This window comes from Lepisosteus platostomus, chromosome 1 (assembly GCF_059453375.1).
Source record: "Lepisosteus platostomus isolate fLepPlt1 chromosome 1, fLepPlt1.hap1, whole genome shotgun sequence".
In the NCBI taxonomy this organism is placed as follows: domain Eukaryota; kingdom Metazoa; phylum Chordata; class Actinopteri; order Semionotiformes; family Lepisosteidae; genus Lepisosteus; species Lepisosteus platostomus.
Genome location: NC_142611.1, coordinates 75,701,750 through 75,717,406, shown reverse-complemented (window position 1 = coordinate 75,717,406; position 15,657 = coordinate 75,701,750). Strand labels below are relative to the sequence as shown.

General features: G+C 36.4%; 1 protein-coding gene across 3 annotated transcripts in view; it reads left to right on the top strand.

The window, feature by feature from the left end:
- ctnna2 (catenin (cadherin-associated protein), alpha 2) overlaps window positions 1–15,657 on the top strand; it is a 562,621-nt gene that overhangs the window by 185,604 nt on the left and 361,360 nt on the right. For 2 of the 3 annotated variants that reach the window (XM_088637613.1, XM_088637605.1), the window contains exon 7: window positions 14,765–14,970. In XM_088637613.1, the coding sequence (XP_088493739.1) occupies window positions 14,765–14,970 (206 nt within the window). The remainder of the gene's footprint in view (window positions 1–14,764; window positions 14,971–15,657) is intronic. The other variant, XM_088637621.1, reaches the window with a different exon arrangement.

Below are 15,657 nucleotides of genomic sequence, written 5' to 3'. Positions count from 1 at the left end.
GGCAAAAGAGCTGACATGTATAATGTGTGGAGAAAAAGCTGCTAAACAGCTCGACCTGCTGCCCCCCCCCCGAAAGCCACAGTCATTCATAGAATTATTGGTGGCGGTGGAGGGGAGTCCCCATTACCTGTAAAGCGCTTTGAGTGGAGTGTCCAGAAAAAGCGCTATATAAGTGTAAGCAATTATTATTATTATTATTATTATTATTATTATTATTATTATTATTATTATTATTATTATTGTTATTATTATTGAAATGAAGGATGATATCAAAAGTATGCTGATAGAGCGCGTTAAGATGAGCAGATGTTTTTCACTGCAATTAGATGAGTCTGTAGTCGATTTGGCTAATTTGCTCGTTTACGTTAGATACGAGTTTGAGGGTAAGCCCCTACCCACAGGAACTACAGGAGAGCACATATTTCAGCTTCTGGATGAATTTATCGAAGAGAATGGCATCTACTGGATAAAATGTGTTGGAGTTTGTACAGACGGTGCTAGAGCGATGACAAGCCAACATAACGTTGTAGTTGCACGAATTAGAGAGGTTGCACCAGAAATGAATGGACGCATTGCAACATCCACCGCGAGACCTTTGCCGTCAAGAAAATGCCTGACGATTTAAAATGTTAGACTGTTGTGAATTGTATTAAGGCTCGAGAAATTAATTCACATCTGCTTTGCTTGACTAAACAGGCTCACCCCTCTCACTGAAATGGTGCATTTTTATTAGTTGTTGTTACTGTTTTTTTCTGTAAAACACTTTGAGAAGCCACCTTTAAAGGTGCTATATCAAATAAAGTTTATTATTATAATAATATTTATTATATGTATGTGTGAGTGTGTGTGCACGCGCGCTCATGTTGGTCATTGAGAATTTCTGGGGTTCCTATAAGATGATGACTTGTAGGTGGTACTTGGATGCTTTGGTTGGATCAGGGGTGGTACTTGGTCCAAAAAGTTTGAGAGCCACTGGTCTAGAAGATGTAAAGGTCAGGATGTTTCCTCATAAACAAAGTCTTGTTCCTTAATGGCCTCTTCTAGCTAAGCTATTTTGTATTTATAGTTTATGTTTTTGCTTCCTACATGCTCTTATCTTGCTCTTATCACCTCCCAGTTGTTTGCCTAGTTTTGAATTTAATCTAAATCCTTTTGAATTTTTCCTTGTTGTTTCTACAGTTTTTACTCATCCTCCTATTGTCCTGTTGGCTTGAATAGTTTACTAACTATACTAGAATCTAGATACATTTCTGTTGATACTGTTGATACTAGGTTCAGTAGACAATCTTTCCACTGTATTCCACTGTATATACACTATACTGCCAAAGGACAAAATAACAAAAAAGAACCCATTCATCATGTATGGTATTAAATTAAATATGTTGTAGACTACCCTTGGTCCTAATTTGTGCTGCATAGGAGGGATGCTTTCCTCCACATTTTGATAGATTTCCAGATGGAATACTGTACTGTTCCTCCCACAGAGCAGTTTGGAGTGCAGTTGAGAGAGACTGGTCTCTTGTTGATTCGATTTGCTGTTCTAATTCATCTCAGAAATGTTCTGTGGGATTCAGGTCAGGACTCTGAGCAAGGTATTTTATTTAAAATATGATTCTCTTTGAAATGCTGTGTTCCCCCCATCTTTGTGACATAGCGTTGACAGATGGATGGGCCCTTTTCATAAAATTCCATCAATACTGGCAGCACACTGTCCAAAATGTTTCAAAACCCAATATCCCTAGTTCATGCAAAATAAGCTTGCACCATAACATAATAGCCTCTCTACCAAAGAACAGACAAAGCAGTGTCTTTATTTTTCTATAGCCTATCAGATGACTATAGCTGTCTCTGTGCTTTCAAATGCACAATCATTATCTTACACAACTTTTCAGTCAAGGTCTTCTGGATGAAGATTACTTTAGACCAGGCTCCTAGTCAGTCTACCACACATGTCTAAGTCAGGTTCCATTCTTCCATGTCTGGATATATTTCCTAGAGTGCACTTCGGGACCTGTATTTACAGATGGACGTAAACAGATGTGACATAACAACCCCATGTGTTTCAACACTGAAATGACATCAATTCCACAAGTTGTATTGTCAGTAAATGTCACACAGTGACTTTATTGTCTTTTACGTCTTTGAACTAACATGCATTCACAGCACATGTTGAGAAGACAGATGTTTTCTGCACTTTACAGAATGACAAAGCATTATATTATTTGCCTTGTATAAAAAAAATAATTGCTATTATTATTTTTTTACATCTGGTCATTTTTTATTTCGAAATTGTTAAAGATACAACAGGATAGCCTGTAAGATATTTACTGACAGTTTTTACTTTTTAAATCCTGTCTGTATATTCCTTTCCATGCTATAGAATATGTACAGTATGTGCCTTTGATCAGCCTTTGATGTATTTTTTTAAGAAATAATGGAGCAGTTGAAAATTATTAGTCTTGTTGTACTATGTCATTTTTGTAGATTTATGTATTTTTGTATGATTCATACAGTATGTTGGTAAAGCTGGATATAAGAGATTTTTGAAGCATGGGTCTATATTATCATCTGTCTTCTAAAGAACTTTAATAATATTAATTGGTTACACCTATATAGCGCTTTTCTGGACACTCCACTCAAAGCGCTTTACAGGTAATAGGGACTCCCCTCCACCACCACCAATGTGCAGCATCCACCTGGATGATGCAACGGCAGCCATAGTGCACCAGAATGCTCACCACACATCAGCGATCAGTGGGGAGGAGAGCAGAGTAATGAAGCCACTTCATAGATGGGGATTATTAGGAGGCCATGATTGGTAAGGGCCAATGGGAAATTTGGCCAGGACGCCAGGGTTATACCCCTACTCTTTTCGAGAAACACCCTGGGATTTTTAATGACCACTGAGGGTCAGGACCTCGGTTTTACGTCTCATCCGAAGAATGGTGCCTGTTTACAGTATAGTGTCCCCGTCACCATACTGGGGCACTTGGACCCACATGGACCTCAGGGTGAGCGCCCCCTGCTGGCCCCAGTAACACCTCTTCCAGCCTGCAACCTTAGTTTTTCCCCAGGAGGTCTCCCATCAGGTACTGTCCAGGCTCACACTTGCTGAGCTTCAGTGGGTTGCCAGTTGTGAGTTGCAGAGTGATATGGCTGCTGGTTCTAAACCCTGTTTCTGCAAGGCTTTAATATGTTGCAAATTAAAAATTCATTAGACTGAGTCCACCTTCATTCATTCATTTCCTCCAATGAATTCTACCATAGTAGCTTTATAATACTTTGGCTGAAAATGAAGTGTTGCGTAAAAAAGGTTGGGATATTTAACTGGACAAAAATAATATAATCAAATAAAGATAATAAAATAATCTTCCACATGGTAAATACATTGCAGCAAGAAAATATAAAATACTGTAGCTTTTCTAATCTAAATACCTCAAAAGCAGCAAGACAAATTGTTATAAACAATGCAGCTGTAGTGGAATAGAAGCATGGAACTAGCCTTTTAATTCTCATAATCACCTTCAATGAACTTCATGCAATGTTCATAACATCATTGCTACTAAAACAGTCTATTTGTAGAATACAGAAGAACATAAGAATGGTTATACATGAGAGGGCTGTTTAACTTATCTAGCTCATTTGATTCAGAGTAAGAAGAAAGAGTGGGTTTTAATACCTTAACCATCAAGGCAGCTTTTTTTCATTTGTGAAACCACTTGTTCAAATGTAGCGTTAAGTGATTATGGCTGCATCAACTGATTCTTCCATGCTGTTCTCTAAGCACCCCGATATTTTTCATCAAGACCTAAAAATAAAGTAAATGCTTGTAACATAGTTTGCCAGTATTTTTGATACACTTGCACTAAAATGTTCTCCTCATTTTCATTTTACTTATTTTATAGTAAGCAATAGTTTTGCCCTTACAATGAATAATAGTGTTGTCAGCATAGCCTCCTGAATGTATTTCTCCAGTCTTTCTTTTTAAAAAGCAACATTTTTTTATGTCAGATCCCATTTCCATTTTCTACTTTTCCAGTGTTTCCAAATAAATATCTTAGATACACAAATGGTATATCATAATCGCACCATGTAAAACTGAAGGGACACATTAAACTAAAATGTTTTATTAATTTGATCAGCTATAAAGGAACTGTACATTGCATAGTTAATTAAATTGAAGAATTAAGCTTTATTAACAAATTTTAATGGGATGATGGAAACATAAAATCAAACAATTTTTAATACAAAAACTGCACAAAACAACCAAAAATACCGTATGTTTACACATGATAAATTCAATAATAAAGTGGGTGATTACAGAATGGAAAAACAGAAAAGGGGAAAGTGGTTAATCAGACCAATTTTGTAACCAAAACAAAATATCTATTCAAGCGGTTCAAAAGAAAGAAACATGGGAAACTTAAATGCAATAATTTCCGTGTTGCACAATTGTCTTTTCAATTGTGATAGGATTCAAACTTTTTCAAATAAAGACACCAGCTGTCTTGCCTTTTCTCTTCAAATTTTCTTAACACCATGTTTATGTAGAGGCTGCCATTATAACCCCTTTTGCAACAAAGCAAAGCAAAACAACAAACCCCTTTGTGTGGAGCACACAGCCTGAAGGACTGAAGGTTATTTCATGTTCTATAGACTCATCACCTGAATAGATATTTTTTACTTCAAAGTATAGCCAGACTGGCGAAGCCTGGAGGTGCGGCTCAACTGTGTGAATGGTTTTACTCATTAATCTTTCAGCCAGCTTTGGTGACTCTGCATGACTGGGCTTCAGATGTGTTTTGTGCAAGATGCTTGTCTGTCCTGATATATCACATAATGTATAATCTTCATTTAGGACCACACACAGAAATATTTTTTATCAGTCACAACTCAAGCAACAGTTTAGGAAGCTTAGTATTCCCAAAAGAAGTGCGTACAATTTCAAAACTATCTGCATTCACTTTAATAAGGCAGAGTCATTTATGCATTGAAAGGAAATGTTAGACGCAATCATGTGACTCAGTGGCTTGCTCATGTAATTAAAGGTAAATCTCTCATGTGGAGATCTGAAAGGAGAAACAAAACAACTATGTGGCATGATACATAAATAATTAATAAATGGATTGTACCTTAGTAAACAACTGAAACATACAGTACCAACATAGAAATTCAGTAATAATAGTAATCAAGATGGAAATACAGCAGTGACTTCTGATGTATGTACTGTATAGTAAAGGGAAAAATGTAAATCCAGGTTAAACATCTACACAATTGTATGGCATGGGACAGTTCTAATTGGGGACTGAATTTAGAGAGGATTAGGTCATTGAAATTGAATACATTTGTGATAATGCCTTATACAGATGTGTGCCTATATATGATGATTATGTGTTGGTGAACTGAATGTGGTTATAGAATGAAAAGTCCTTTTCATTCCAGTCATATGTTATTAGAATTGTTCATGAGAAAATCTCAGTATTCAACCACACACAATCTGGTATTTTGATTTTTGTATATTGGAAGACTTTAGGCTGTTCAGATTGTTTTGAGGGTGGTAAACACAAGTCTGATTAGCAGTGAAATAGTTTTGTAATTGACATTGCAAGGCCCATGGACTAGTCCTCTCGAGAAGGAAAATAAAAACACCACATGATTCTTTTCAGTTAGATTCCTGGAAGCCCTGTGTTTGATAAGCACACATCTTATCATAACAAAACCACTGCTGATGAACAGAGACTGCAGGGACAGAAACCTACTATTTATCATGTGTGAAAGGGAGAAATAGTATCTTCTAACCTGAAGACATCAGAGAGCATTCATTAAGTTAATCAATTAGGATGAAACTGATGACTAAAGCTCAATTAGGCAACCCTAGGCTAACTGTCAGAGCTCATCTCATTTTTTCTTGGCATTAACCAACATTAATCCTTGGATGTTCATGGAGAAACCCAAGAGTGCACCCTCCACCCTTGCATGAAACCACAGTTCTCACGGAAGGGTAGCATACAGTCACCCTAAACACGAGCCACATATTATCTATTCCATCAGATTTTTATGTGGATAGCTAACCTATTGCACCTCTAACAACTGGCTTCCACTACAGGGACATTTTGCTGCATTGGATGGCAGTGTTTTTCTCCTTATATTACAAGGTTGAGTAGAGTAGTTTATTGCCATATGTACACGTACTTAATCGCTGTGATCCCTTGGGACATACACATACTGTACACAGTACACCAGACAACCCCACACAATGTAGACAACAGGATCGAAAAATATGTTGTGGAACAATAATTCTGTAGTAGTGAGACCAAAAAAAAAACATGGTAGACCATGCAAAAAGTGCGTAGTGCAGATGTGTATTTAGGCACTGCAGTTAGCTGTTCAGGATGCGCACTGCAGTGGGAGAGAAGCTGTTCTTGAGGCTAGTGGTCCTAGCTTTAATAGTGCATTACCGCTTGCCAGATTACAGGGGGAAGAACAGTTTGTGGCCGGGATGGTTGGGATCATGAATGATGGATTGGACTTTATTATGACAGTGGATAGTGTGGTTTTCACCAATTGATGGTAAATCACATCCTATAATCCTCTGTGCCGTTGCCACAACCCTTTGTAGTGCATGTTTGTCATGCATTGTAGTATTGCTGTACCACACAGTGATGCCACTAGTGAGGACACTTTCTATGGTAATTTCTATTTTCTATTTATTTCTGTTGTTAGATATAACAAGTACTCCAAGTAATTCTGCGAAGTCACAAATATAAATGGTAAATGTTATGCTTCCATATCTAAACAAAAAACTTGCCAACTGATTTTTCTGTTATTCTGATTGCACTTATTCAAGAAGATATGAATTTCAAGCGAATTCATGTAAAGGAGTTACTGCCTGTTTTTCATTGTGCAAATTTGCTTTTTCTTCTTCACTTCCCATTACATACGTTTCTGTCAAAGTGCACAGTTGCAGTGAATGTTTGCATCACATGAGAAATCTTGCTGAAACATACAAAAAGAGAAGAAAAAAAGAACATATGTCTGTAATCTGCAGTTGACTGCTTTTGTTGGCATCAGTCAAAGTAAATATTTGAGTGCTCAAAAGAGAAGAGATTATTAAAGAGCAGTGAGAATAATATGATATGGTTGTTGTTTAAAATATGTGCACATTTGACTAAAAAAAATAATTTGGGAAAAATAAACCAAGTAAATGGTACTTTTGAGTGTTGTTAGTCTCTAGAATAAAACCAGTTACCCACTTTTGGTTTAATACCACAAACTGAAGAAGACCATTTCTTATACAGTATTTAATACTTTATGTGAGACTTTTGTAATTATCATTCATTCAGTCTTTTTTATTAAGAATGCATACTTGTTTTTGCTGTGCTTAATAAATGACCTACTGTACAGTATATCAATCAGAAGAGAAAGGACAGTAACATGTTTTCATTAGTGACTGTGAATATGTTCTGGTTAAGCATATGCACAATTTAAAACAACAGTATTCATCAGTGATTAAATCTACTGTGTAAACACAGGCATAATGAACAGACCAAAGCACAATGCACCTGTTAAAATAAAATGGATTATGCTACCTTCTTTTTCTTCATCCCAGACATATTACAGTTCTATATTCATGTGCAGAATAACAGATTAATGCCATCAGGCTATATTTTTAAAAAAGATTCCTGAATGTGCAGACGTTTTGCATTTGGGACATGATCTCCTAAAAGAGTGTTGTCTCTAAATTTCCTTTTGTATGCCAAATCAGATCGCCCTGCTTACTGTTTCTAGCCTTAGCTGATATTGCAAGCAATTGCTGTAGCTGAATAAATGATCTTCAGGTTTCATCTCTTTCCTAATTGTTACTATAGATAACTTCAATATGATGAAGTATTTTTCAGAAACCCCAAAAAACAGTCCCAAGGGATACTGTACCAATTATCTAGGAACAAGTAGTGCTTCCCAACCTGGGAAACATGAATGGAAAAGTTATATGCAGTATTTCTGTTGAAAGATCTTTTGATATATAGGCACTCTGTAATAGAAACTTGTTTCAGGAGGAAAATTGACCTTTTGTACCAACTTGCTTCAATTATGCTTTGTAATGCCATAAAGCTAAAAAAAATAAGCACCACAGTAACATTTGATAGCAATGTTGAATGTTTATTTTTGCTTTTCCAAGGTGAACAAAATACTGTAAATGTCTATTACTGTTGATAAGAGGCCATTGAATAATATCCCTAATGCCTCCCCGATAAAAGTGAAAAGCCTCATTTTAAGATAAACTAGGTTTTCTGGAACTAAACAGCTTTATTCTCTCACAGTATGGCAAGCAAGCAAGCTAGCCATCTTCTAAATGACTCTTATCTTGATGGTAAAAACAAATAATCCCATTTCAGTCTTATAAAATACGTCATTGATTTTAGTTCAAATTTCTTTACACTGACAGTTGAATGCGTCTGACATCCTATAGGTTTGTCGATAATCCAGGGTATGTTTCCATAAATTCAAATGCTCAATCTTGCCATGTGTTTTTTTTTCAGAGCATTAATGTTTTGACATGAGTAACTACAGAGGTCTAGTAGATGTATGAGTCAGCACACACTTTCACTTGACATGGAGGAGTTGTTGCTTAGGGGACTGCTGGGGCTACTTTCTCTAGATAGCGATTTGACCGATTATTTTGTGGGTGAGACAGTTGCTGTGAATTTAAGATGGCTCATAAATCTCGATATATGTATTTTATGAGTAATTGAAACTACAAAATTATGTAGCATTACATAGTCATTTAATGCTTTTTGTATGGCACATTTACTTTTATGCCATTCTGTGGTACATTCTTAAGGTTACTGGGGCAGGGCTTGTTGTGAGCAACAGCAGGCCATGGACAGAAATAGTGATGCTTATAAAAGAGAAGTGATTGTGTGATTGTGTTTGAACTATTGACACAGAGTGTGGCTGATGGTATGAAAAAAAACCGAGAGCATAAATCAAGCAATGTGAGTGGATCTTTCTTGGGAAGCAGTAAAGTCCAAAACATCACTGAGTATTTGAAATGTGACTGGACTCTCCTCCCACTTCAACTGTGTAAATACTCTTCCATGTGCTCCAGAATTTCCAATTCCTCCAGAAAATCCGATGCCTCCATATGGTGACATTGGGTACTATGCTATACTTCGGCTGAGGCATTTAATTAAGGTCTTGACCTGTTTATCTTCTCAAATCAAAAGGATTTGATAATTAGCCTTTTCTTTGACCTTATCAGAAAACTTTCTGGAAAACTAAATATATCGTGTCACATGTTATTATAGTATTTAATGTTCTTGCTTGTTCCAAGAATCCACAACCTTCAACCTTTCTTTTTCTACTTCCTATTATTTTCATATTATACATTTGTCTAATTGTGGTCCATGGCATCAGGACTGATTAGTTTATAGTTTCAAGGTTCAGTTCTATCTCCTAGTTTATAAATTTGTGATACATTTGGTTTGGAGTCTCTTACATGTTTTGCATGTTTTTCTATTCACCGCTTTTAAAAATCTGCCTCACATCTTCATACTCTGCTCTTCTGAAATTATAAACTTATTTTTAAGTTTAAACTAGATTTAAAGTTTGTCAAATTATATCATGTTATCACAGCTTCCTAATGGTTCTGTCATCAGTTCCTTTATGTGCTGTTTGTTTTTTCCTAGTGGGTATTTTTACATACTGGTTATGAAAACATCCGTTAACCACATGGGAATGCCAACCCCCCCCCCCCACACACACACACACACCAAAAAACTGCAGCCTTGAGCCAGCATATCACTAAATTTCATTCATGTGCACAGTTGGGTGGTCTGTCACTGTTCCTAGGATGTACCAGTGGTATAGGATCTACCAGTGGTCCCCTTTGGGAGAAGCGTCCTTCACAGAGGTATTAGTCCCCAAAAGATCTTCAGTCCCTCTTCTCACATGGAACAACTCTTCAGTCCTCTATTCCACTGAGAGAGTCAGAACAGATGTCAGAACAGTCCTGAATTCAACAGTTCTCTTATTTGCAAATATGTACTCATTACTTTCATTCCATGGAACCCCTGTCACACTCAGTCGGACTCTCCCATCCATGGCCAGTCTTCCTTTTCCAGGAAGAAACCTGCCCAATTCCTACTCTACCCCTGGCACACCCAACCGGTCTCACCCTTCCACAACCAGCCTTCCCTGCACTGGAAGATGGATGTTCTCCGTCTCCTAACCCTGTCTCTACTGGCATGCTTTACCCCCAGGCTCCCAGTTTCCAGCTGTAACCACTAATCCAGCAATAACGAACACTAGAATAATTAGTGAAGTCACTGGATCCATCCATCATTACTAAATTCCATTCCATTGCCTAACAAAATCCTTGCTAGTCTTCATTATCTCTTTCCACCTTCTCAAGCCTGAACTGGACTTGGGACTGCCAGTGGGCGGCAGATGTTAAATTACAGGAGATGAATAAACTCTCCTCAACTATCTAAATTCTCTATAATTCAAGAATCCGCTAACACACTCCATCCCTGAACTGCAGAAGCTTAGACTCCCTGCCCCTGCTCACAAGGAGAGAGGGTTCCCTGCCTTCTGCACCAGACAGCTGATATACTGAATGCTGCCACTCATAAGAAGTGTCCAGTTAAGCACGGGGCCAATCAGATGAACCCTTTTCTGCTATGAATTCCACAGGAGTGCAGTCAATCAAGGCAGATGTGTTCAATTTACACCAGTGAAGGGCTTCGTTCTCTAATAATTCTCTGTTTCTGCTTTTCCTATCACAAAGTCCCATTTTATGTGTGGATAGGTGAAATCTTCCAGTAATGTCACCTTTGCACTATGTGTTATAGTGACTAATATATATTTCCATAACACCACCCCTTCTGCCCTTTTCTGTTTTCATTGAAAAAAAAAATGTTGCGCCTATTCAGGGTAAATATTCCCTGTCAGCCCCTCATGGATGACCAGAAAGCAGTTTCATGTGTCACTTTATTTAGTTTTTACCTGAAATTGAAAACAATCACAAAACAGGACAGATTAAAGATGGCCATAAGAACACAGAATCCTTCTTCACTTAGTTGCTTCCTGTCTGTGCGATACCAGTATGCATTATTTTCTCCGCTTGCTCATTAAGCACTGTTCTTAAGTGTAGTAGGGTTTAGTGATGGTCTAAGTAAGTTCCCTCCTACTGTATGTGCAAAGCTCTTTGGGATGTGAAGTGCTATATAAAAGCAAGCAACAAATATTAAAAAGGGATTAAAAAAGCATGATAAGAGTGTTAATAGTACAAAAAAAGTCTTAAATGGAGAAAATAAATAAAGCTATGTATAAACAAATGATTATCTAAATTGAAGGAACAAAAACACTGACATGCAGATTTCATTGGGATATTTTTACAATCCAGTCTTGCACTTGAACATTATTGAGCTTTCAAAACAAAAAAATGTTTAAAAGCTTTTTTTTTTCTTGATGAAAAGTGTCACCAAACACAGAAAAGTGTCAGGAACACAGAAAAGCTTTTTACAAAATTTTAGAACATTGAACAACACGTTTCAAGACTTCTCATATCCTTGAAAACACACAGAAAACTTCACATTTAATTTGTGGTTCATTTAGCACAAAATGTAATACTAAAACATGAAAAACTAAGACAGCTGACACATTTAAAAACCTCAGTTATTTTTATTTAACATTGAGACAGGACATATGTGGGTAGCTGTTTGCTTGGAACTGGCAAAGCAGTTTATGTCTGGGAAGAAAAAAACCTTTCCAGTCAAATGACTTTCAGAAGTTTTCAGTAATTCTGTTATGTTTTTTGTATCCCACTAAGTTTTTTTCCAAGATAAAGTGTCGGATATTCAATACGTGTTTTGAATGATAATGATGATGATGATGATGATGATAATAATAATAATAATAATAATAATAATAATAATAATAATAATAATAATAATAATAATAAAAAGAAGAATCATCATCATCATCATTGTCATCATCATCACAAACACACTATTTATCGTTGCTGTTTTTGTTATAGCTATACTATAAATGTGCAGGTTTTTTCTTTGTATTGGAGATGGATAGAAAGCGCCTACAGCTTATGTCCACAGTCTGAAACGTAGTCAACCACATTCCACTGGAATATTAAACACATCTAAATGAATTCTCAGTTATAGTGTTTGGTGTTATTATGTCATAAAAACATATTGTTTTGGATTTCTTGATCTATTGGTCATAATGTCCAAATACACATGTTTTGCTTTGCACAAAACATACAGCAAGCCATCTGATTTTCCATCTTTGATATAAGATCACTTTATTAGCCATATACAATTTCTTGTATTAGGAGTTTGTCTTTTCACATACCCCAGCTTGCTCTCCATGAGACACACAGACAGAGAGGCTTAGGGTCTCACCCCTGGAGCAGTTGGAGTTAAAGGCCTTGCTCAGGGGCCCAATGGAGTCAGATTTCTCTGCTGGCCACAGGATTTGAACCGGCAACCTTCCAGCCACAGGGGTAGATCCTTAGCCACAGTGCCACCGCTCTTTGGATAAGAACCAAATTACAATGTTCTATAGGCGTCCTTTCAGTTTCTTATTTGAGTGTCAAAATTACAGTATTTTGCCTGTAAATTTCTAAAAAAATTAGGGCAGTATTTTTTGAATGGAGGACAAAATAATACTCCAAAAATAAATCCATTAATAATCTTAAAAGCACTGACTATGTTACTGTAGCAACCAACTTTGAAGTACAATATATATTCTCTTAAAAGTTTTTATCCATTTTTCCTTTTCCTGTGAAAGTGGGTTATATTAATCCAGCCATCCCAGACCTTTATCTTATTATGTACCACATATGACAAACAGCCTTTCATGTTACAGGATTATTTATCCCATTTTTAGGTAGCAGTGTGCACACAAATCCATCCAGCTATTCAACAGAGCTTTGCATTTTAGATCTCAAGACAATGCCACTGAGGAAACAGAACTATTGTTTTTTTTAATTCTCACAACTCTTATAGCAGTGATCAATAATAATGATGATAATATTAATAACAGTAATTGTAGTAATAATAATATTAATGATATGGTAGATCTATCCCTTATTGTCTTGTTTGTGCCGTATTTTTTCTGAAATGTAAAAGGCTATGTTTTTTAAAGAGGCATGGGACCTAAAGTGTTTAAGCTATGTTTATATAACATGAAAAGAGGAAATAACAGTGCATTTTAGCATAATGGAAAATGGAAGGGGAAATTATTTATGGTTTGTGATGGCTTTTAACTGGTTGCAGATTAATAGACTTTTGATGCTGTGGGATACAGCTGGTTTCAGCTAAGTGTTATATTCAATGAATGGATTCTTTACATTACTGAACATATACAGTACCACATTTTATATACCATCGAGAGTCTAGGGTTCCTAATGGAATGGGGAAGGAGGTCTAAAAGCTGTTTCTCACTCAGTGGGGTATTGTGCTTACATTTCACACAACACAATAAAAGGCTATATTTTACAAATAAAACACTACTTCATTCCTGCTTTTATTTCAATGAGTACATTTATATGCACAAAGTATTGTTTAATATTTTGGTACATAACTTGCTTGATACATTTTGGCATTTGTGGGGGGAAATTAGGTGTACAAGGAAAGTTAAATGGCTATTATGAACGCTTTGTGCAATGAAATTCTTTACATGCATGAGCCCACTGGCTTTTAAATACTTTGTAAATGCTTGTGATGTTTCAGGTTTAAAAAGAAACACATCCTTTGCTTAGTGACACACGTACCATAAAGAATAACTGCTTAGTTGCTAATAACCCAGCTCTTTCCTACAACCTGCATCTACCCCTGCATGACTTAGACTTTTAAAAGTATAGTACAGAAAGAACTGCTGTGAATAAAATATTTAAATTGAGCAGTCATAAAATATAATATTGGTACCATCAATATGGTAATTTTTTTCTGCATTAGAGCTCATAAAATACCTATTTTGTAGTAACTTAAACAGTGAAACAGGGTTATTCTGCATTCTGGGCTTAAAAGCTTCATAAAACCAAAGAAGGCTGTAACACTATTTCTGAAAGTAACCTTGAAGGTCACCTTCTTTGTGCCTCTTTCCACTGTTTCTTATAGGCTTTGTATCTGCTGAAATAATTGTTGCTAAATGTGATTGTCTTTTATTCTATTTATCTGTCTTTAATATATATGCATCAAAATATATGCAAGACAGGTAAACAGGCAAATATATTTGTTCACATTGTATTGTGCTATAGCACATCAGTTCTTCAGATGTTTGAAATGTGTCTTTCTTTGTTAATAAGGTTTCATGCTTTTCTAAAGAAATCCTTGGAGAAAGTCTCTTACAGAGACAGTGGCCTCGGTAATTGTCTTCTAGCTGTGAAAATATGAGTATTCTTTCTGCACATAAGTTTCATTACATATTCCATGGAAACACATTTAATGATATTCAGTGCCATTCTTAAGATTCTGGTTGCAGTTTTTCCACATCATATTTTTATGCCAGGTAAACAGATATTTTTGTGGCAAACACATCCAGTACTCTATGCTCACATCTTACAGTGTGAGTAACAAATCCTGTAGACTTTTCATTGATTATAGCGGCTCAGCTTGCTCAGGTATTGTGCCCTTTTAAAGGATAAACACATACATTTATAAAAAAAAAGCACTCTATATGTGTGTGTGTGTGTGTGCATAAGCGAGAAGGATTGTATCCTAATGGGATTTACTTTCTGTTTCAGAACAAGATAATTTTAGATCCACTGACCTTCAGTGAGGCCCGATTCAGGCCATCTCTGGAGGAACGCTTGGAGAGCATCATCAGCGGAGCAGCCCTGATGGCAGACTCCTCATGCACGCGTGATGACCGACGGGAGAGGATTGTGGCCGAGTGTAATGCTGTGCGACAGGCCCTGCAGGACCTGCTAAGCGAGTACATGAATAATGTAAGTTGCGTTTTTTTTTCCCCCCGCTGCAATCTGGGGATTTTACTTTTTTTGCTACTATTAGGCCAGGCCTGCCCTAAACCTGTCTCACTATTAATCTATTAAATAACATTAAAAGCTCAAACGTGTACAGGTTATGCTTTTTTGGTAATTAATAACAGCTGTGAAATAGGAGCCCTAGAATAGATGCTCATTCATCATTTCCACTTTTTGTTAAAAGCATGTGCTACTGTACATTTTTCTATGCAGGGTGTGCACTGAATCCCATTGATCGTACACACTTCTTCTGCCTCAAATATATTTATTATATGATAATGATGATTTAATGAATGGATTATTTACTGTTCTGACAGTCATTGCATACTCCAGTATATTGTATTCTAAGGCAGTGAAGACTTAACTCTTTAATTGTCGGTTATGGAAACAGAATTTAGGCAGGAGAAAAAGAGAATAAGCAATTGATGTTTTCACATATAAACTGTGAAAATATCTCAACCAACCAGGTGAGCAGACAATGAGTTAAAAGGTATTTACGATAAACCTATGTTGCTGCAAACTGTCCATTTTAGCTGAATCATAGACAATGTCCATCATGTTATAATTTAATTGTATTGTTTTTTTTAAACAAAATACCTCAAAATTAAGAAAACATTGTTACCAAGGTTTCTGAGCCTGACCTAAGACCCACA